The following is a 22,261-nucleotide window of genomic DNA, read 5'->3' on the forward strand; positions in this document are numbered from 1 at the left end:
TGCCCTCAATTACCGATTGCCCAACCGCATTCCAATGCTTTTTGTAGAAATCAACCGAGATTCCATCTGGACCTGGAGAGGTTGATCCTTTCATAGTAAACATGGCAGCCTTAATTTTTCCGAGTTCGTAAAAGACCTAAGAAGACTTTCAACTTCAAACAGAGATAGATGAGGAAGAGCCATTTCTCGTAGCACATTATCTATTTCTGAATCAGCGAGTTGTGGACTATTAGACAAATAAACTGATTTTAAATTTGAAACAAGTATTTTTTTCCACTTCATCTTGACCTTCCTTAATCTGACCTACCTTATTCTGTAACTTGAGAATAGAATTAGACACCTGCCTTTTCTTTACTCTTGAAAAAAGAAGCTTGGAAGGGCAATCACCCTTGGAAACCCAAGTCTCCTTCATCCTCTGAGAACGAAACTGAAATTGTAACTTGGCATTACTGTGCATTTCGTCAATCTTTTCCATATAAGCCGAACCTTATTGGAGATCAGAAACTTGTAATCCCGATTGGTTCACATGGTCAGAGAATTGTTGCTAGTTAATCCCCTAGATTTCTTATTCTTAAGACACCAATTACGAATTCGATTACGAGCTAAACCTAATTTCCTCGAAAGAGTGAACATTGGAGAGCCCACTATAACCAAATTCCAAACTTCTTCCACAATAGAAGCAATATCAGAGAATAGTAAACACCAAGCTTCAAGTTGGTATGGTCTATGTTTCTTCAAACCTAAGTGCGAGGTTTCAAAAACAATGGCAGCATGGTCTGATATAAGTATTGGTTGATTAGTTACTCTACTATCTGGAAATTTTAAAAACCAGTCAGTAGACATATAAGCCCTATCCAATCTTTCCAATATCAAATCTGTATCCTCTCTTTTATTAGACCACGTAAAAGGAGGACCAGAGAAAGGGACATCTGATAAGTTCGAGGCCAATTTCCATTGAATAAATGCCTCCCACCCCTTAATAGAAGAAGACCCTCCCAATTTGTCTGAGAAAAGGTCAAGTTGGTTGAAATCTCCAAGAACTAGACAAGTAGGAAAGGCGAGTATAAGATCTAGCATCTTACCCCAAACAGCAAGCCTAACCTCTACATTAGGAGCTCCATACACAAGGAGAATTTCCATTTCATTCGTACTATCCACTACAATTTTACAAAGCACTAGATTTTGGGAGGAGAAAAGACAAAAGACATTATATGGGCACCATCCTAAAACTGCTAAACCACCCTTGGACCCTATTGAGTCAATTCCACATACAAAAGTAGGTTTACAACTCCTAACTAAGGATTCTACATTAGATAAACTAGCCTTAGTTTCTGACAGAAATATGAACATGGGAGCAAAATATTCCTTTAACCAAACCACATAAGGAACAACTAGAGAACGAACGTCATTAGTTCCCCGGCAGTTCCATGAGATTATTTTCATATTGAGCATGGGGGCTGCGAAGGCCAGCCACCACACCCTCATTAGAGCCATGAAAAATTGAAATTGTATCCTGAGAATGTGGCACATCAGTTTCACCACACACAGCTTCAGTGACACTCCTCCCCGAGCCAGAATCTGAACTATACTTAGATCTTTTATTTTTTGGCGAGGAAAAAAAAAACAAAGTATATCATTATATAAATTCGATTGACAAGGCCGTAACAACATTTACATCGCACTGAAGGCATATGCTCCATGTGGAACCATGTAAATATAAGTAATGATAAACATTAGTACGGATCTGAATGCCCGCCAACAAAAAACAATATGATTTCAAATCTAGTCATCTGACTTTCAAGTTGAAAATAGATCATATTGTACGAACAAAAGACAACAAACAGCTACGGTAGTTGTTTTGTCAAAATTTTCATTGATATTTCAACAAATCGACTTGTCCCATTGTAACTGTTTAATAAATAACCTTTACATGTTGCCATCGAAATTCATTTATAGCAAAACTTCCCAAACCCAACAAAAAGAAAGTTGAAGGATAAACAAACTCGTAATGGGGGAGAAATATAAATAAATAAATAAATACGAGCAGTATATTCAATCATTCACTTGTTGAATTCTTTCCTTATCTCAGAGGTTCCTTCCTTCCAAATCACACCAACATCAACTCAGTCAACTTCCTTGCTTTTCCCTTCTAAATACCAAGGAAGTCACAACTCGCAGCTCGTTTTGTCCGTTAAAAAGTTAAATGCAGTCAGCACCAACAGCTTCGTTGACCGACTTGTAGCCATCCCTCTCCAAGCATTCAGCCAATTCAGCCTACAGTAAAGATCAACAAGAATGTCAAGTACAACTAAATTATTACATTCAGATTATCCATCCTAGTGTAATACTACTATCAGTCTATCACAAGAGTGTTCTCCATCCGTAAAACTCTTCTCAAGTACAATTACAAACCAGAAATCCATCAACAGCCTTTAGCAACAGTGCTGCAAAAATAGAAGACCATGCATTTCTAGATTTCTCTCTCTGCCTCTCAGTTAACTTCCTGGTTTTATGGGCATGTGTGCCTAGTTAAATGCGGAGATCAACAAAAAGAGAGGAGGCAGACTGTTATTTGTATAACAGTTTATAGGGTGAGTTAAAGGAGATTAGTGCCCACAAAAAGTGGCGCATCATACTAAACTACAAAAGGTAGAAATACAAAGTTTGTTTGCAGACAAGCAGGAAGTTTATTGGGTATAGAGGGAGTAGTTCACCTTCTCAGCATAATGGTAGAAGACTATATCCCCCTTGGCTGAAGTGGATGGACACTTGCACCAAAATTTGTGAAACAACCCCGTACAGTAGTTTAAACCACTTTAGACCCATTCCTGGCTTTGATCTTTAGTTTTCATACTATACACATTGATAGTGAATAGATATTCATATAAAGATGATGCAAGATTTCTATGGAAATTTCTAGTAAGCCACATTACCTCAGGCGTCCACACTAAAATCAATCATGTAGTATTCCCTACAACTCTACAAGGCAAGGCTATAGTTTTAATAATAGTGCACGTACTAATCTACCACTGCAAAGAGAAATTTACGGAAAATCCATGCTAGATTGCACGAAACAAGCAGATAATACTGCAAACAGGATAATTCAAAAATCAGTACTGCTAACATAACAAGTTCTAAATCACTACTGCAAACGGATAAGTTCTAAATCACTATTCATTTACTTTTTGGTGTAGAGAGAGCCACAAAGAGCAAATGGTGTAGACGAGACTGGGGGTGCACCCCCTCAATAATTTACCAACTTAGCTAGTTGACATCCACAAGTTCTAAATCACTATTGGCCTATTGCAAACACGATGCAAGTGTTATCACATCCGACCTCCTATCAGGCAGATCGTTGGAAGATGTAAACAATATATGCTCTTAAAATCTCATTTGGACATGAGAGGTACACATAACAGAGACTAAAGCAATAACATACCTTTATTCGCGGAATAAGGGCAGGTCCTCCATAGGCAAATGCAGTGTAGAGTTGAACTAGTGTAGCTCCAGCCCGTATTTTCTTGTACGCCTCTTCACCACTGATTTAAAGACAGTACAGTTTTGAATCAATCAAAAGTCACATTAGCCTGAATAAGATCTTATCTACCATACTAATGAAGGATGCTGCTTTGAGTTAAAAATCACCTGCCAATACCACCGCAGCCTATTAAAGGAATCTTCCCCTGCCATGTAAAACATCTCTGTCAAATAAATTGACATGGGGTAAATGGGGGAGAAACACCCTTAGAACATACTCCGTACAAAAAAAATGGCTTTTATTATCGACCTGCCTTGACAAACAGATAAAGTAACACCTACAATCAAGGTTAACTAATATAAATGCTATTTTAGTGTTTCGTCTTGCATGTTTGCACTTGGGGCACAATTCTTGCTAATACAGACAGAATGATCATAAGCCCACTATCAACCTTCCCTGCAACCAACCAATATTAAAAATGACATATAAATGATCAGGAGTTCCACAGCCAAGAGTCATTGTGAAAGATACGTGCGGAAAACGAATGGAAGAGGAAATGCTCACTCGGTCTCATGACTCCTCATGCAATGGAGGGAGGAGTCAACAAGCCATAATACACTTACTGTAAATTAATTATGTTCCTGAATCCAATGAAAGGTAACATAAAACTTCCTTTTTCTTTTCCTGGGGATAGGGGAAAGTTTTAGCAAAACTAGCTAGAACGACATCTGAAATCAAGTTTCTCCATGGCTCACTGAAGTCCAACAAAATGAACACCCATAAATGCCCGGCAGACAAACCTCAAGGAAGGAACATTAAAAACAATAGATGACAGAAGGTGGTGCTGGATCATCAATCAACGAATTCACAAAATGTTTGGTTTGACATCCAATGGATCAGATTACTAATTGATATCAGGACACAGGCAAATTTACATTTAGAAATAATGCAGATAAGACTAAATAAAATACAGGTAATATCTAAAAATAAAATCAGTGTAATATAGTTATACTCTATTGCATGATGAGCTGCAAACAGGCACTCAATGTTTGTGGAAAAACAAACTCTCTCTTTGTGCCTGTGCATGTGTTAGTGCCTTAGGGAATATCATAAGCAAAAAGTCAAAAACACTATGAAAGAGATGGAAATATAATTTTTAAGCAGTAAGGATTCATCTCACAAAGGCTGCCTTGCAGTTAGCAATATCACAATTCTACTTAAAATTTGAAAAGAAGTCCATTGTAACAAAACGGGATTCTAGAAGAAGTAAACATACCCTTGTTAAGATATACATTTCCTTCAAGACACTGGTTGACATGTTAAACAAAGGCTTCCCACTTAAACCTCCGACTTCCTGGGAAAGAGCATTCTGGCCGACGGAGTCAGGTCTTGAAATAGTCGTATTTGATATAATCTACAGAGAGCGAAATCGGAAGATACCTTAGAATTTATATCGTATAACACATACTGTTAAGAACAATTAATTACCAAAATCAAATTCGTCAGATTTACATCAGATAATGCTCATATACGTATGTGCCAACCTATGTTGCTCAGACACGGATTTAAGTGTCGCGTCTGAGAATGTGTCGGAGTATCTGACACTTCGATCCAAATATCTACTGACACTCCGCGGTCAAAGGACTTGTTTTTTAGACACGGCTCCATACGAAGTGTTGATAAAAAAAAATACGACACTTTTTACAACAGAAAAAAGTAACCAAAAAAAAAAGCTGAATAATGAGACTTTTGGGGAAAGAGTAACAGAAAACAAAATAACAAGTAAAATAAAAATAAAGTTCTTTAAAAAGGTTTAATATGCAAAGAATTGAAAAGGTAAACATAACAAATAAAAAACAGAAAAAGTTGAATGATGAGACTTTTTGTGTCACGTGGGTTTGTTCTCACACCCTAGTTTATTGTTTAAAAAGGGTTAAAAAGAGGTAAAAAAGAAAAAGAAAAAGGTGCAATTCCCACCACTTCACCAAGAACACAAAAAGAAAATGACCGGAAGGAAGACGCCGAAAGCCATAGCTGAAGCTGATTCTCAAGAAGTCAATTATCAATGAAAACAAGAATTTAAGAGTGCATTCAGCTCGTTTTTCCTTCTAGGCTTCTATAACAAAAGCCCTAACATATTTCTTTTCTTCTCTCGTCTTCCCCGACCTTCAATTGCTAGAGCTAGGGTTTCAAATTCTTCAAGATCCAGTGCCTTTGGTTCCGGGTAAAACGAATTTATCAGCTACGGTGTATATCTTCATCTTGAATGACAGATTTTGATTGTTTTTACTCCTTTTCTTTCTACTCTCGATTTCGACACTGTATTTCAGACCCTTTCCCGACATCGGTGTCGACACCTTCCCAGGCACGTGTCGAGCGTTGTGTCGCGGGTCGGGTCTTGTCGACACCGACACCCACCTTCTACCGGAGTGTCTGGAGTAACATAGTGTGCCACCCATTCCTCAACGTCTAAAAGGGCATATAGTAAGAAATTCCAGTCCAAACTCAAACGAAGGACTTCTTTCTAAAATTAATTTGATGAATAACCGACAATACTGCAGTTTGTCTGCAAACTCTAGTATCTTACTACAAATCCACTCAAACTACAGGCTTCCTTCTTTCAATCAGAGCAAGCAAGTCATTTAAATTTCAATCTACATCTAGAACGGGGACAGTAGATATAAATATATAATACTGTGTATCTAATTCCAAAGAGAAAGCATGATAACCTAAGTTAAAGAAGAGAGCTTACCAGTCCATCTACTTGGAGAGCAAGAGCAACCTGGTAAAGGGACGAGTATAGAAAACATGAATATAGTAAAAGTTGGATACAAATGAAGGGTATAAAGTCCACAGAAAAGATACTTACAGCAGCAATGTCTTCGAGATCCTGTTTAGACAAATCTGGGGCAATTTTCACAAGCAACGGAGGTGGACCTTCATCCCCCCATTGCATTTCATCACGGGCAGCTTGAACCTACGTGATTTTCAAGAATAACAGACACAATCAAGTTAGAGCTAAAAGCAAAATGTAGGGAGAAACAACCTTTGGTTTAGAAGAAAAAACCTTTTTAACAAGATCCTTTAGTTGTTTTCTTCCTTGAAGCTGACGCAGACCAGGTGTATTTGGTGATGATACATTGATCACCTGATAAAAGAAAGAATAATAAACCTTATAAGTATGGAAGTTGCATACACTTAAACAGAATTTTTTTTAGATAACACAACCATTAACATATTGTGATATTGGTTAAAAATAAAAATGGGTTGCGACAATCATTACAAGAAAATGAAACCACGACAACATTTAGAAAACAGAAGCAGTTCAGATCTATGATAGTCACAAACATGAACACTAATTGAGAAAATACAGAAGCCAATACAAAAGAAGACAGAGGAACGGGGTCAGGAAACTCCGCAGAATATACCAAGGTTTTGAGAGTACAGACAGAAATTCGATTATGCACCGGATATGGGTCAAGGAACGAAAGAACACGTTCTAAAAATTTATTCCGGGTCTTTGCATAAACAAACAATTTTGATAGCATCAACAAGACGAGCCTCACCATATGCATAACTTATTTTCACGAATATTTTACACTTATTACCCCTGCTGTAAAGCCAAGATAAAGATGCAGACAGATTAGTTGTGCCCCTAGCTACCTGGTAAAATCAGCCAAATTGATTCTAGCCAACAGAAGTTTGATGCATTTCATGATGCAGATACATCCTCTATGGCCTTTTGGACATGCCAAAAGGCTTGAGATGATATTCATTGCAAATATCATTAATGAGAAAATAAGAATTCATCCTATCTGAAAGATGGAACCTTTATTCGAGAACAAGGCTAAACAAAACCGCATAGCATAGGCTGCACTAAAACCGATATGGGTACGGAAACGATACAGGTACAAGAAAACATTATCCCAAATATAAACAACACGAACATGACAAAAAATATACTCCCTCTTTTTTTTTAAACCCACTTAGTGAAGGTTTGCATGCCAAGAAAAGTAAAAAACATGGATGTGTATAAGAAATATTGAACTTATATTATAAACGAGAGAGGGGAAGATGATAGGAAAAAGATTAACTATTACTCTCTATGTTCTTATTGATCTTCCTGTTTTGACTATGCGATTTTCCAATGCACATCTTTGGCCATCAGTATCTTTAATTTCGTACTAGTAAAAAAAAATTTGATATTCTTAAAGCACTTATTGAGACGAATCAAACAAGACCTCATAGGCAATTTAGCTAAACAACTTGATTTTGGCAACTTTGCTTCTTCAAGGTAGAGCTACGAGTTAGCGTAGCTTAAGCGTCATTAAGGAGGAAAATATGGAAGTAGGAGATGATGTGATTAATAACTGGAAATTACAACAAAAGTAATGGATATTCAAGCTTTCGAGAGGGTTGAAACTCTACCAGATAACACTCTAAAAGCTAAACCAAATACTCACTCATCAATATTCAACATGCCTATCTCTCTCTAATACTTCCTCCATTTTTTATAGACGCAACCTTTCTAATTTCTACACTATTCACACACTCTGCTTTCTCTATGTTTGGTGATTTATACTTTAGGGAAAACATATTCATGTTCAATCCCGTTAGATTCGTCTCAAGTCTCTCAACTAATTCTTTCAAATATTAAATTTTTGTAACTTTTACTTGATGATAATTTAAGATATAATGGTTGAAATTTTGTATTGGCGGGCGTGAAAATAGAAGTGTTGCATCTGAAGAAAAAAAAAGGGAGGAAATATGTTCCATACATAGGGTCTTTTCCTCTAACAAAATCGCTAGCTTATTCCCCAAGCTATCCATAACTAACTTACAAAGATAATGTCTAAAGAGCCCCTCCCCTTACATTAGTTTATTACAGGTAGTTGTTCTTTTGCCACAAGGAACTATCCTGCTCATCTTCGGTGAAAATCAAACGCATGGAATTATTAAAGTCACTCTAGGTGCAAAGCTTTCTCTAGGTGTTGCAAGCAAAAACATGTGGCCAACTTCCCATGACAAAGTAACTCAATAGGGCTCGTTCGGTATCACTGTCAGTTTCTATTTTTTGACTTTTTTGGTTTTATAAATCATATGATTTACATTGAATCATAACTTAAAAACAATCATACTTATAGTAATTATGTTAATTTTGAAATCTGACAACAAAAAAATGGAAACCACTTGTGTGGTTTTCATAATTTGGTTTTTGGTTTTGTAAAAAAATGAAAACTGAAAACAAAAACAATACCGAACGGGCCGGTAAGTTTAGTGATTCCATAATCTAAGGGGATTTTGGGACAAATGATGATTAAAAAAAAACCTAACATCAAACTCCACAAAATAAGTAAACTGGCGGAAATTGCAAAACACAATGAAAAGAAGCCTTTGAGAAGTCTGAAGCTTGTTTCTTATTTTAATAGAAAGTCTGAAAACTTGTTTCTATATGACGGCTTATAAACATTTGTATATAGTATAAATGAGAATGAATGGTTTAATTTTATTTTTGCAAATGGATGAATCTAAACGCCGCCTATTTTAAAAAGTTGGTACATATGCAATTTGTATATTTATACTACCTTCGATCAATAGTGTTATTAACATTTACTATTTAGATAATATTAAGACAAAGAAGAGAGTGTGTAAAAAGGTGGATGGTAAGAGAGATTGTAAAAGGTAGCTTTGGTGTAAGTAAAATGTTGATAAAATAAGAGAAAGTGAGTGGAAAGTGTAAATGTTGTGGGGTAAGAGGGGTAAAAAAAGTAAGATAGTAAATCTATTATGCCAAAAATAGTACACGTATAAAGAAAATGTTGCGAACGTTATGAAGATTTAAATGGAATAATGTTAAGAACACTATGAAACGGAGGTAGTGTTATACATGAGGAAAACTGGTAGCTCACTTAAATTTAATCAGAACTAACAGCAGCTCACTTTCTTATTACGAAATAAATAAAATGCAAGAATAATAAACATAAATCAAACAAGAAACAAAAAAATATCTACCAGGTAATCTGCATACTGTGATAATGTGTGCACTCCTTGTACATAGTCATTAGCAGCATCTTCGCTTGTCTTATTCTTACCAAGGTTGACACCAAGAATCCCTGGTCCAGCCTTTCCTCCGGGTTTTCCCCCATCATTAGCAGTTGAGGAAGTGCTAGAAGTCTCATCCAACTTCCTCTTGCCGTGCTGTGCACCTAAACGTTTTGCAACAGCTTGTATACCCTCACTATTAAAGCCACAACGATTGATGATCGCACTGCTTAAACGTCAATGAAATGCATTATATTAGAGAAAATATATGCAGGTAACACAAATTCTTTTCATTACATAACTCAATATGGCTTCCTATTCAAGCCTTCACTCTCCTAATTGGCCCACCTCAAAACCAAGGTCCACATGACTCATCTCATATTGAATGATCTTGAACAGTTGAAGTCATGGGCTTTGATTATAAAGGTTTTGTCAGCGGAAGAGAGGATATACAAGTCTAAATAAGTTTTCCTTCATTTTCCATCCATAAAGCCGGCTTTGCAAAATTTCTAGCAAAAACACTCAACCTTTTAGGACGTTCGGGATGACTCACCATGTTACAGTGTCAAAAAATTTTGGATTAAAAAGATCAATTTACAAGGATGGGGCATTTCCATTCTATAAAATGTGTGTGTCCATTCAGAAGGTGATGCTACACTAGATGAACAAATGGTTTATCAGTGAAATTAATTTACAATTTTAACATAGACATTAATGATATATCAGGATGTGTCAGGATACGAGTGTACATGTGTGTCTGTGTCTGAGGACATCGGTGAATTACCAATGTGTGTTTATGCATAAATAACACACACAAAAGTGTTTGCGCTCTTTACTCCCCTCTATGCAGGATCATAGGTAAAAAGGGTCAACTAGAATCGTAAAAATAAGAAGCATCTGATAGAGATTGTTCCAAAAGTGCACTTACAGTTCTTCCCGCAATCTGAAGATACGAGGCTTTGGATTACCATCCTGTGGAACAGGAGTTACAGAGCCAACTTCTACGAAGCCATAACCTAGACCAAGCAGACCATCAACAGCCTCGGCATTTTTATCAAATCCAGCAGCAAGACCAATAGGATTGGAGAACTTTCTTCCCCAGACTTCCAGTCCTAGTATGGAAGGATCAGGCCTTTTTTCTCTCGGAACCCATCCGCGTGCAGCAGCAGAGACAGCCAATCTATGAGCAACTTCTGGATCTAACAGGGCAAAGAATGGATTCACAAGTTTTGTCGCTGAAAACAACCAACCACTGCAAGGAAGAGTATATCTTATACCATACTGAGGGAAGGAAATAAAATACTACTCCAAAGAATCAGATAGGGTATTGCCAAAGAAATCGGTGCACAATATAAGCACAGTAATCTTATTGACAATTTTGCACTAAAATTGACTTGCTCATCTGTTTTACTTATTGAGGAAAAACATGTCATACTTGTTGCAATAAAAAACAAAAAAAGGTACTCCCTCCGTTCTTGAATGTTAGTCCCTTTTGGAATTTAAGACAATCCAACTTATGTACACTTGTCACATGAATCTCAAGAATCTAAACCATGTGGGTAAGAGAGATAAATAATTAAGGGGTATAATAGGGATAAAGGTGTACTTGGGAGTAAACAAGTGGGTCATTTGTATATTTACAAGGGTATAATGGGGATAAATGTTGGACAAATGGGAAAATTTCCAAAAGGGACTAAGAAATAAATACAACTCAATACAGAAAGAGGACTAACATTCAAGAATGGAGGGGGTATGTAATCTTTGTTGGTGATTGATTAGTGAATTGCTCAAGCAAAACTCCCCCTGTTCCTACCATCAAATTGCTGCTTATTTCAAGAGTTTCAAAAGGGTATTTACTTAAAAGTAGCAAGCTTTGCTAAATGGTCAATGTGTTTGACACTTTAACATAGTCAACGCAAAAAGAAAATAATTATTCTATAAACTCCTCACTGGAACCAACAAATCCTATTTACTACTCCCTCCGTTTCTTATTAGTTGACACAATTTGATTTTGACATTATTCACACAAGCACCTTTGACTTTCTTTTGTGATTTTATACTTAAGAAAAAACATAGTCATTTTGGATCTTATTAGATTCGTATCAATGAATATTGTTTAAATATCAACTTTTATAATTTTTTCCTATTCATAATTGAAGATATTAATGTTTGAAAACGTGCATTGGCAAACGTGCCTAAAAAATTGTGTCATCTAAAAAAGACCAGAGGAAGTATGTTGAAACTTACAGAAAAATGAAAAAATGCCAAACCAAAAGCCTGTAACATACTCCCCACCACACCATGACAACCCTACCTTGGCTTACAATGAAGCAAAGCCAAATACGTTTAATTCTAAATTGTAAGATATCATGAATCTCAATAATATTAAACTTTCAAGTAATGTCTTCATCGGACTCTCTGGAATGGGGAATATAAAATCACCGGTGAAATGCTGAATCACGTGTGTTGCATAAATTGTTGAGTTATTAGTATAGTGTCCTAGCAATGCACAATATTAAAAATCATAACATATAGTTTACAGTAAAATATAAATTAAGTTTCATTTATTGAGTAATATTTTTTAGTAAATTGAACTCCTTACACTAACAAATGAATTCGTTAAATACTCGAAATGATGGCTGATGAAGTTAAAATTTCTAAATAATAGTTGTTTTTCGCATTTCTTGTATTTTATCCCTTTTTGTTGACTGTGTGGTTTAATCTAGAGGGAGCGTCAAATTTGTAATATTACCCGACTAAAATGTTTTAAAGAAAATAGCTCTGGTGTAGGTTCTAAAACATAATCCCTTTGTTCCTATTTAAGTGCAACGCATAGAAAAAACACTAAGTTTAAGCCTTCAAGGCATTTCTTGTTGCCATTATCTTAATAAACAAGTGGATACTTCGTAAAATAAACAAAGGTGAGTGGGTTTGTTTTATATTCTAATTAAAATATTGGCAAGTGAGCATGTAGGTAAGTTGAAATAGAGATAAAGAATAAAATATTAGAGAAAGTTGCCAAAAATAGATGTGTTATACTCCCTCCGTCCCAAAATTATTGTCTTGTTTTCTAAATCGGGCGTCCCAAAATTATAGTCCTGTTTCTAATTTTGGTTATTAAGGTCCCCACTTTCTCATGTACTATATTAATTAAAAATGCATTGAAAACCCCACCCATGTACTATGTTCCACTTTCCTATGTACTATATTCTCTTTTCCATGTACTTAATTCTTTTTTTTCATCCAACTCAATTATCATTTGTACTTTATTCTACTTTTTCATGTACTATATTCCATTTTTCTTAAAATTCGTGTTTTGGTCAAACGGGACTATAATTTTGGGACGGAGGGAGTACTTATTAAGAAGGGTCATTTAAGGCAAGTGTTGCAAGAGAGCAAATTTTTTATTTTATAATTCTAGAAACTAAACATTTGAAATATTTTGATAGAACATTGAGTATGCCCATATAAATTTTGAAATAGGTTCATTGGCCCATGATACTCATGCCTTTTTTTAGAAGGTTTTACAAGTATTTGATATTTTATTATGCAAATTAATTAAAAAGAAATTTCACAATTTTTCTTTTAATATGTCCCATAATACTTACCAAGATAAGATTTGCCTAGTGGAAAGGAACTCGGTTCAATACCAATAAAGGACACTTTGGATTGGAATCCCCTTATTTACACCCACCCAGACCACTAACAACCGAAGAGGTTGCGTTCCGGTCCAGTAGGCTCCTTAAACTTACTTACCAAAACATGTCCCCATTTCTTTTATACGAACATTTATATAAACTTTTACTATACTAGTCATGAAATTGCTACTTGCGGGTTTTTTTTCCTACTCACTTTCTACTTTATTCCATTTTCATAAACCCTATTTATCATCTTGGCATCTTATCAATCTTACCCCACAATACCAGTTTTTCTAATTTCACTTGTCCAAGTCGACATAATTAATTTTCAAGATTATGACATTTTTACTAATGATAAATACCAAAAAAAATGTTGTTATAGAGCAACTAATTTGGATATTTGATGTATGACTAACGTAGTATATCGATGGAAAGTCCTATGATCATGCACATTCTATTTAGACTAACATGTAATATTATGATTTTTGTGCTTCAAGTAGACAAGTATTCTAGTATTATCACCTGTAATATATTATCCTCTATGTTTTGGAATTAATACAAGTACTATATAGAAAATACGTTACTTATTACATTAGACAAAATGTATTTCTTAGGTCAATAATAATTATTAAGAATATTGTTTTTAGGTAAATACATATTCTAGTATACTCGAAATATCATGATTAATTTCAAAATAATTTTTTGTCAAATATACTCCCTCCGTCCCCAAATACTCGCACCGCTTTCCTTATAAAGCGGTCCCGGATTACTCGCACCGTTTCTACAAATGGCAAACTTTTATTAATATTATACTTACCCATCACCTTATCCCTACTCTCTAAAAATAAACATTAAAAAGTGAGTCATTTCCCGCTACCCCTTTAAAAAGTGACATATTTTCCACTATCAATATTAAAAAAAAATACTCCACTATCAACTACCATCTAATTAAATAATAAGACAATTACATTGCATTAAACTATGTGTCGGTCAAACCGGTTCGAGTATTCCGGGACGGAGGGGAGTATTGTTAGTTACCGTATAAAAGATGTCAAATATATTTTTCAATATATTATTCTACTATATAATCTTTAGGAATAGTATTTTTCATAAATCTTTTTGATACATAATATAACTTTAAATTGCAATTCTCATTAATTCAGGAAATGTGGATTATATACCATAGATTGCATATTTAGGAATTAATGCTAACCATGTATATCTAGGCAAAAAATTATTAATAAAGTAAAAAACAAAGTGACACGTGCCAGTCATAGAGACATTGTCTTCACAAAGAGCATATTATAAAAAGATTGTCATCAAGAGCACTCGTGTTACTTAGTTAAATTTATCTTCCATCAAAAGGTCAAGCTTAGGCATAAAGACGAAGCTTGGCCCAATAAAATTTTGCTGAAAAAATACTCTCCAAGAAGTATGCATATGTTGAATTATTTATCCCAAATAATTATGGCTAAAAGAACTACCATATGAATTCGAAAGACGCGCCCTAATATCGATACTAGAGTATGTTGTAAAAATAGTTGATTTGTTGTAATCAGAAGTACTTGTGTTACTCCCTTATTTAGCTTTGTCTTCCAACAAAAGGTTAACCATAGGCATCAAAGAAGAGGCTCAACGGGACAATACAATGTCGATATGTGGTATTACACATGGCTAATAAGTGAGAAATCTACAGCCAAACAAAACAACAAGACATCCTAAAGAGAGGAAATGGCCGAGCCATCTTCTCAAAAAATTTCAACAAAGAGTCTCTTAAGCCACAACTTTATTTATCCAAAAATAAACTAAGCCATGAGTTTCGTTTCTCCCATTGGGAAATCAAAGTTAGCATCTTTGTCATTTTGTGTGAGTTTACTATGATTCCTCCTTTATCTCTTAAAACCTATGTTGTGACTTGTGAGACTTGGAGTTAGGTGTCATGTCCGATAAGGGATTGGAGGATCCAAGACTTCAATCCAAAATTTTGATGGTATGAGGACACGGTCAAAGGAGTGTCTTGAGTAGTCCGTTAGACACGGCTATTATATAAAAATGTCAGGAAAAAAATATACATGTTTAATTAAGAAATGAAAAAAAAAAATAGGTGGTAAAATAAAAAACGAAGAAATTCAAAATACGAATAAAAACATGTATTTGTGACAACAAAAAATAAAACATAAAGTAAAGAGTCCTCTTTTCACTATTTCTTTGTGCTTTTCAGTATTCAAAAAGTATTTTTGATTAATAAAACCTAAAGTAAAGTGTGAGAAAGAGTAAATGTACACATTCACGTGGGAATGTGCTTTGTCTTTTTCCCAAGACTCGGGAAGAGTATAGTAACCTTTCAAATTCCCAATGAATTTTTCGTTTAAAAAAAGGTCCATTTTTCACATCTACAACGACCGGAAAAAAGGTCGTCGACCAGAGTCGTGAGGTGAACATCAGAGACGAAAAAGTTTCCAACCCTATACTCGACTATTCGACTCAGTCCGATAGCATCATTATCATTACCCCATTGAAGCAAAGAGGCTCCCGCAAGAAGCGGGGTAAAGGGGGGTCGGGTGTATGCAACCTTACCCCTGCAATTGCAGAGAGGTTGTTTCCAATTGACTCAAAAGCGATAACGGGACAACCATCTTCTACTTCATGGAAAGGATATCTAGCTAGGGACTCAACCGATAGCATATCTCAAGGAAAATATTTTCAGCTAGGGATCCCGACACTTGACTTCCAATACTTTCGCGCTTCGTGTCGACACCAGACACCCTTCGTCAACAGGAGTGTCAAGACTCAAGTAACATAGCTTAAAACAATGTGTCTTGTCACTTTTGTTGAAGGTCGAGATTCCTAATTTTATTCAAGAGCAGCAATAACATAGATCCCACTTCTCAAGTAGCCTTCATAGAATCACACGTGATTTTGCCATGTCATGACTCATAAGCATGTCTCACTGGCTTTCGTCAACTCTGCTTGTCCTGCTTTGACTACCTTAGTCACTCTTTTAGGTGAGTGGCATGGACTGTTAACCTAAGTAGGATTGGCTGCTCTGAACATTGTTGTTCGGGTAGCTTTGCATCAACGGTAAAGAATTTTCACTATCAATCTAATCGATCGAACCTCTCTTCTCCAGCATGATCATCGAACTTACAGCTTTCACGCATTATCATAAACACAAGACAATCTAACTATATATTACACTTTGGGTTGCCTCAATGAGTCAATTCAGTTCTCTTGTCAAATAATCAAACTTCTAAACGCCACCTATTGCAACTTATGGCAAGAAGGATGCTCACATTTCCAAGGAACTAGAGTTACTAGACAGGTCTTTTAGTTGGGATAACATAATACTAGAGTTTCTTATCACTACTTGAATTGTGAAGGTTTATACCATTAAAACTGGGGGCAGAAATTTTGACCAAAAATTTAAAAAAAGACTATGTTTTGCCACCCAAAATCCTGCGGTTCTTTTTTCTCGTTTGCCGTTCCTTTCATGCTACAAACAGACAGGGTAGATTGCTTATTAGCAGATACTAAAGATCTATCAAACAAAAAATGACCAGAAAGATACCAGGTAAAAGTATCACTGATAAAATGATGAACCAAAGAAATACCAGAATGTTGCTTCATCTACTGTACTGACATAAGCTCCTCCAGCTATAATTAAGCCAATTGTTGCTCCTGTCAATAATCTTCCCTATACATCAACAGACAGACATAGAGCACAATAAGACACAACCATAGGAAGGTGGATGTTTTTAGAATGAACAATCAAATTCAATGCAAAACCAAGTTGTGGTAATAATTTACATCTAGGCTCAGTTTTTCTCTTATTATCCTTAACCTAGAGAAACAAAAATCCAATTGGTACTGTTTTGGGCCTCATAATACTTTTACCTCTCAAGGAAGTGCATAGGTTACAGATGACTTACTATAATAGATAAACATGTAAGCTAAATATTCTTAAGTTTATCTAAGATAACTTATGAGCTCCTTATAGCCGGCTACATATTGCAGTGGATCATTTCCAATTTCTCCAGGAAATCATATGATTATAGACCTATTAGCAATTACTGAACTGTAAAATGAATAAAGCCTAACACTGCTCCTGTTAATAACCTAAAAGGTAAAAAATGGGGGCCACGCACCCAGATCCTTGGTTTGTTTTCTCAGCTCTTCGTTCACTTCACTTTTAAAATTTTGTTTACAACAACAACAACAAAGCCTTAGTCCCAAAATTAAAATTTTGTTTACACACTTACAAATGTAACAATTTTTTCCAGGAAAACTGAATGAGAAATATCTGAAAACAAACTAAACCATATACCCTTCCAATGGAGTATACAAGCAAATCTAGGATTCCAGTTACAAAAAATTTAACCTTCAAAGGAGTTTTTCTAAAAACACAGCTGTTGAATTATTTGTTATATATTCCCAAGGAGCATCAAAAAAATATATTTTAGCAGCGAACGAAAGCAATCCAGAAAGTACTAGACAGACATACAATGCATAAACAGGACTCCATTTACTTTTGCATTTTTGATAATTTTAATATTCTAAAACGATGCAAAATGAAGCCTGTTTTATATCATTAGTTCTTTAAAACTAATAAAAAACATGAAACTGCCCCTCAAACACCAAATTATAAAATTAAAAAAAAAAATCATAGCAGAAAGTGCAAAGATTGACATTAACAATTTTTCTTCTCTTTCAACAATATTCAATATGTGTTCAAAATCAGCTCCCAATCTTTCAATGAAAACCTTAGCCCAACACATCCAAACTAACTAACACATAGCAAAGAAGCAACAATAATAATTTTTCTTCTTTTTCTTCATGATATTCAGGTTTGACTCCAAACCTAATTAGAATTGGAAAACAATTCCTAAATCAACTAGGAATAGAAAAGCAAATTCTACCTTACTTAGGAACTAGTAAATTGAAAAAAAAATCCTAAACAAACTACGAATTGAAAATCACGAAACACAAGCTAAAACCGAATCCTAATAGGGCTAGGAAACCAACTCCTAATCCTAATCGAATTATTTAATCTAACATAAAACAAACTGAAGTTTAAACTACACCCAAAATGAGAAAACCGTCCAAGTGAGACCAAAAACTCATGAGCAAAATCTAATTAAGCAATAAACATATGAAGAGTCTTGAAATGCTTAGAAGGTGTACATTGAGTACATGATATTAGAGTGTAACAAATGTGTATTAAGATGTAGAGAGTTTGTTTAAAAGGTGTGCATTGAGTACAAGAAATCTAAAGTAGTAATTAATGAAGTGAAACCTTTTGAGTTAATGATCGAGACAATAACAATTTTAACTTGCTTTAGCTTTGCTGTTTTAAATTCTGGTTTTCAGGGTTTCCTAAGCTAATAGGGATTCCAAGTTTAGGTCTATTTTGTAACCTATATAAAGGCATGTTTATGTTCAATAAAATTCATAGAGTTTTTTGAGAATTGTTTTTTCTTCGGATGAGCTTTGTTATTTAGGGTTTAGGAATTAAAATCGAGAGTTGTGTGCCCTCAAAACCGAGACTTTTTAGTACTATCCGGTTACTTTTATAACTTGTTCACGTTTCTCCACATCAAACACATAATAATCTGAATTTCTATACTCAGATCTGTTATCTGTATCATAATAAATTCAAAATAATAATATATGTTTCCTAAACCCACCCACAATATGACTGGCATCGTGGAGATGTAAGCAACCCTAAACCCAAGAATCCAAGATATGACAATGTAGAGTAGTAAAAAACAGTGTTGTAAAGATACAAGGAAATATTTGTAGCATAAGTTGTGCCGGAAATATTGTTACGCGTATCCTACATGTAAATACATGCATAGTCCCTTCCAACAACACTGGCAAAAAAAATTAATGCATTCGTGATTCCAGAAAACGATTCTTTAAATTGAGTAAGTTAAGACAGCCACTACAAACCCTTATTGACACCATCAACTGCTACACTTGCACAAATTAACACCACTAGGGGTTGGTTCACCTGATTTGACTGAAACTAACTTATATGAACTTAGTTTTCCTCGTTTTGTATGGGAAAAAGAAAAACTTATTTGTGTGTTAAATTGTCTGGAAAAAAAACACTTACTATTATCACAACATAGCATTATTGATCCTTTGACAAAGGGAACAACAATTATTGATCCTTTGACAGAGGGGACAACACCAAGTTCATCAATGAATTTACTTTTTTGAACTTATTTTTTCTGAAATATAACAAAATAAGTTAAATTAGTTGAAACCAACGGACCCTAAGAAGGGTATCAAGTTGAGAAAGGTATGCTTGTACAACTCTCTCTTTCTCGTCAACCAATGAATTAACTTGCCAATATACTAAATTGATAGCTCCCTGAATGTAAACATTATGCTTTGACGAATAATCACCACATCTTTCTCAAGAACGCTATATAGGAAAACAATTTGGAATACAGTAATCAACATTATCATACATTGAGAAAAAACACTTCTACTTGGAATTAATAATCAAGTCTACTTCTTATATCATAATTCGAACTAGCAATGTGACAACAAATAAATCCGGACAGAGCTAGTAATTTAAATATCGAGTACTGAAAACATAAAGAAATTAAAACTAAGGCATGCTCGTATTAATAAAAATCAACCAATTGAAATAATAAAAACTAAAAAGAAAAGTAAATAAAAACCTTGAGATTGTAATTCTTGGGGAGAGGAGCAGAAGAAGTAGCAAAGCTTCTGTGGGAGGAGAAAAGCGTGGTTTGAAGATTTGATTTCTGGGAAGTGAGTCTACGAAAGAGAGGGAGGCTTGACCTTATCCGTTGAGTCATTCCCATGTTGACTGATTTGCTTGCGTTGACAATGAAGAGAGAGAAGGTGCGCTCGTGGGAGATTGACTAACGCCGGCGGCCGGGGCAGTGAGTTCGGTGCTCTTGCTTCTGTTTTCACTCTTGAGGGGTTAAGAAAGCATAATGCAATGGCATAATTGTACCATTGAAATTAGTAAAAAAAAAAAAAGATAAATTAATGGGAATAAGTTATCTTTTAAGGCAGTCATAAAGCAAGTCTACTTCTTTAAACGTAATGAACTCGAGGGTCGTTTGGCTTCCATGGGTTAAACGTAATGAACTCAACAAAGAGAAAGAGATGGAATGAAAAGTAAAACCTTTGATGTACAAAGTTCTTTGGGTGAAACTTTAGTCATCCATGAAAGGCGTAATGAGGTTCAGTAGAAAGGAAAAGTTGAGCAGAAAGAGTTTCTGTAGATCCTACGTGAGATCCAAGCTGTAAGTGAGTGACCTATTCCAAGAGCGTGTCTGATATCTGAAGTTTTCTAGGCCTAGATGACCATTATAGGAGGTTGTGAAAGACTTTTGGAAGCAAGAAAAACCAATGACCAACTTGTTGAAAAAGGAATCGAAATTCAAGTGGAGTGAGAAATGTGAGGAAGCTTTCCAGATTTTAAAGGAGCACTAGTGTGTGGCTCGGGCGATGCCCCGATTGCTACATTGAATAGTTAAAATTTTAGATTTTTCTTGAGCAAAACATTTGATAACATATGTGTATACCATAAAATGTAAAACATCCATCAAGTTCGTCAACTACACAAACACGCAACGTTGTTTCTCATGGAAAATAATTATTCAATTACGCCATCTTACAATTTGTATAATTTATTTTCTAGTGGAACTGAGTGATTCAAATTAATAAGCACAAAATTAGATATGCAAGACATTTATGTAATTGATGCTTATGAGACTTATGACATCATGTTTATTCATGGTTGTCCTAATTCTTTAATTATTATTATTTTCCCAAAATAGATAATAGAAAAATAAAAAGCCACATAAAAATTTAGTTATTTTAGATTTCATGTTAGCATTCATTTATAAATTAATGTGAAGAAACAAATCACAATTGGTTGTTGGTTAAGATGGTAATTAGAGTTATTATCTACACTAGAGGTCTTGAGTTCGAATCTCATTGTAATTGATTTTTGGTTGTCCCTCATATGACATATCATTTGGTGAGTGAATGATGTGGCGCAAAGGGAAGAGTACTACGTGACACATAGATATTTTTCTCAACGCCTTTTAATATATTAGTATAGATTTGACATCCGCACTCGTTGTCGCGTCTGTTGAAACCTTACGAGGCTAATTAACCTACTCATGACCTAAAGCTAGCTGCTATTGTGTTATCTGCAAATATTTGGAGACATTACCTTTATAGGGCAACATGTAAGATCCTTACCGAGCACAAAAGTCTGAAATTTTGGCTATAAGGTCCAGTTGAATCTTGGGGACAACATTGAAAATGAGTATTTCTTTCCACCCTGCAAATGATAGACAAACTAAAATTACTAACGGAATATATGTTGAGAACCTGTGTTATGTATTTTAAGGGTAATTGGGAAGACCACCTAGGTTCGATTGAATTTTCGTGCATCAATAGTTACCATGCGAGCATTACGATGTCACATGTTGAGGCATTGTATGGCAAGAATTGTAGAGGTCCTACTTGCTGGAATGAGTTTAGTGAGAATATTGTATTGAGGACATAATTCGTCGAGAAAGAAATACCCAAAGTTATGCCCTGAGAGGAGTTACGAGGGTGTAACTCGTTTTCTTTAAGAGGGGTAGTATGCGATATAAATTCGCGTTTTTTACCTATTTTTATGGTATTTTTATGCATTTTATACTCACTTTTAGCAAATTATACATGTTAATGCAAGTACATAGATTCTCCGCATAAGAAAAAGGTGTTCATGAGTAACACAAGCAACTTTAAGCTGGCAAAATGTGCACATGAGGGGCACAAGTACTTCTCCAGTAAGAATAAGTTGAAAACTTTTGAAAAATGTGTGAGTTCTTGTGTCAAGTTTCGGGACGAAACTTCTTTTAAGAGGGGTAGATTGTAATCCCCCATATATTTATAAAGTTTATTAATATAATTTTATGAATAATTAATTATATTTAAATTATATTGGTGAATTTTAGTAATAAATATACATATTTAATGTATATTTATTTATTCAAATGCATTTTGAATATTTTAAGAATTTATGCAATCAAAAATAATTTTAGAATTTTATTTTGAA

General features: G+C 34.9%; 2 protein-coding genes across 3 annotated transcripts; both read right to left on the bottom strand.

The window, feature by feature from the left end:
- Positions 1-522: 522 nt before the first annotated feature.
- On the bottom strand, positions 523-1,443 carry LOC110799888 (uncharacterized). The gene has a single exon (XM_022005156.2). The coding sequence runs from the start codon at positions 1,441-1,443 to the stop codon at positions 523-525; it is 921 nt and encodes a 306-aa protein (XP_021860848.2).
- Positions 1,444-1,633: 190 nt separating this feature from the next.
- On the bottom strand, positions 1,634-20,159 carry LOC110799885 (dihydroorotate dehydrogenase (quinone), mitochondrial). 2 transcript variants are annotated; one of them, XM_022005153.2, is made up of 11 exons: positions 19,851-20,156; positions 16,770-16,852; positions 10,449-10,772; positions 9,491-9,746; positions 6,546-6,626; positions 6,348-6,455; positions 6,231-6,260; positions 4,755-4,892; positions 3,646-3,683; positions 3,440-3,539; positions 1,634-2,274 (listed from the first exon to the last, which is right to left on the bottom strand). In XM_022005153.2, the coding sequence occupies exons 1-11, from the start codon at positions 19,995-19,997 to the stop codon at positions 2,200-2,202; spliced, it is 1,380 nt and encodes a 459-aa protein (XP_021860845.1). In that variant the 5' UTR covers positions 19,998-20,156; the 3' UTR covers positions 1,634-2,199. The 2 variants fall into 2 exon arrangements, with proteins under 2 accessions (XP_021860845.1, XP_056692850.1); XM_056836872.1 differs by lacking the exon at positions 6,231-6,260 and having other exon boundaries at positions 19,851-20,159.
- Between the last annotated feature and the right edge of the window lie 2,102 nt (positions 20,160-22,261).

The sequence above is a fragment of the Spinacia oleracea genome, chromosome 2 (genome assembly GCF_020520425.1).
Source record: "Spinacia oleracea cultivar Varoflay chromosome 2, BTI_SOV_V1, whole genome shotgun sequence".
Classification (NCBI taxonomy): Eukaryota; Viridiplantae; Streptophyta; class Magnoliopsida; order Caryophyllales; family Amaranthaceae; genus Spinacia; species Spinacia oleracea.

Excerpts from the sequence above, each read along its gene's own strand:
- LOC110799888 (XM_022005156.2), bottom strand. The coding sequence starts at position 1,443 with ATGAAAATAATCTCATGGAACTGCCGGGGAACTAATGACGTTCGTTCT.
- LOC110799885 (XM_022005153.2), bottom strand. The coding sequence starts at position 19,997 with ATGGGAATGACTCAACGGATAAGGTCAAGCCTCCCTCTCTTTCGTAGA. Across the intron at positions 9,747-10,448 it reads TTCAGATTGCGGGAAGAACT|TGCGATCATCAATCGTTGTG; the intron begins GTAAGTGCACTT and ends ACGTTTAAGCAG. Across the intron at positions 3,540-3,645 it reads GGCTGCGGTGGTATTGGCAG|TGGTGAAGAGGCGTACAAGA; the intron begins GTGATTTTTAAC and ends TCTTTAAATCAG.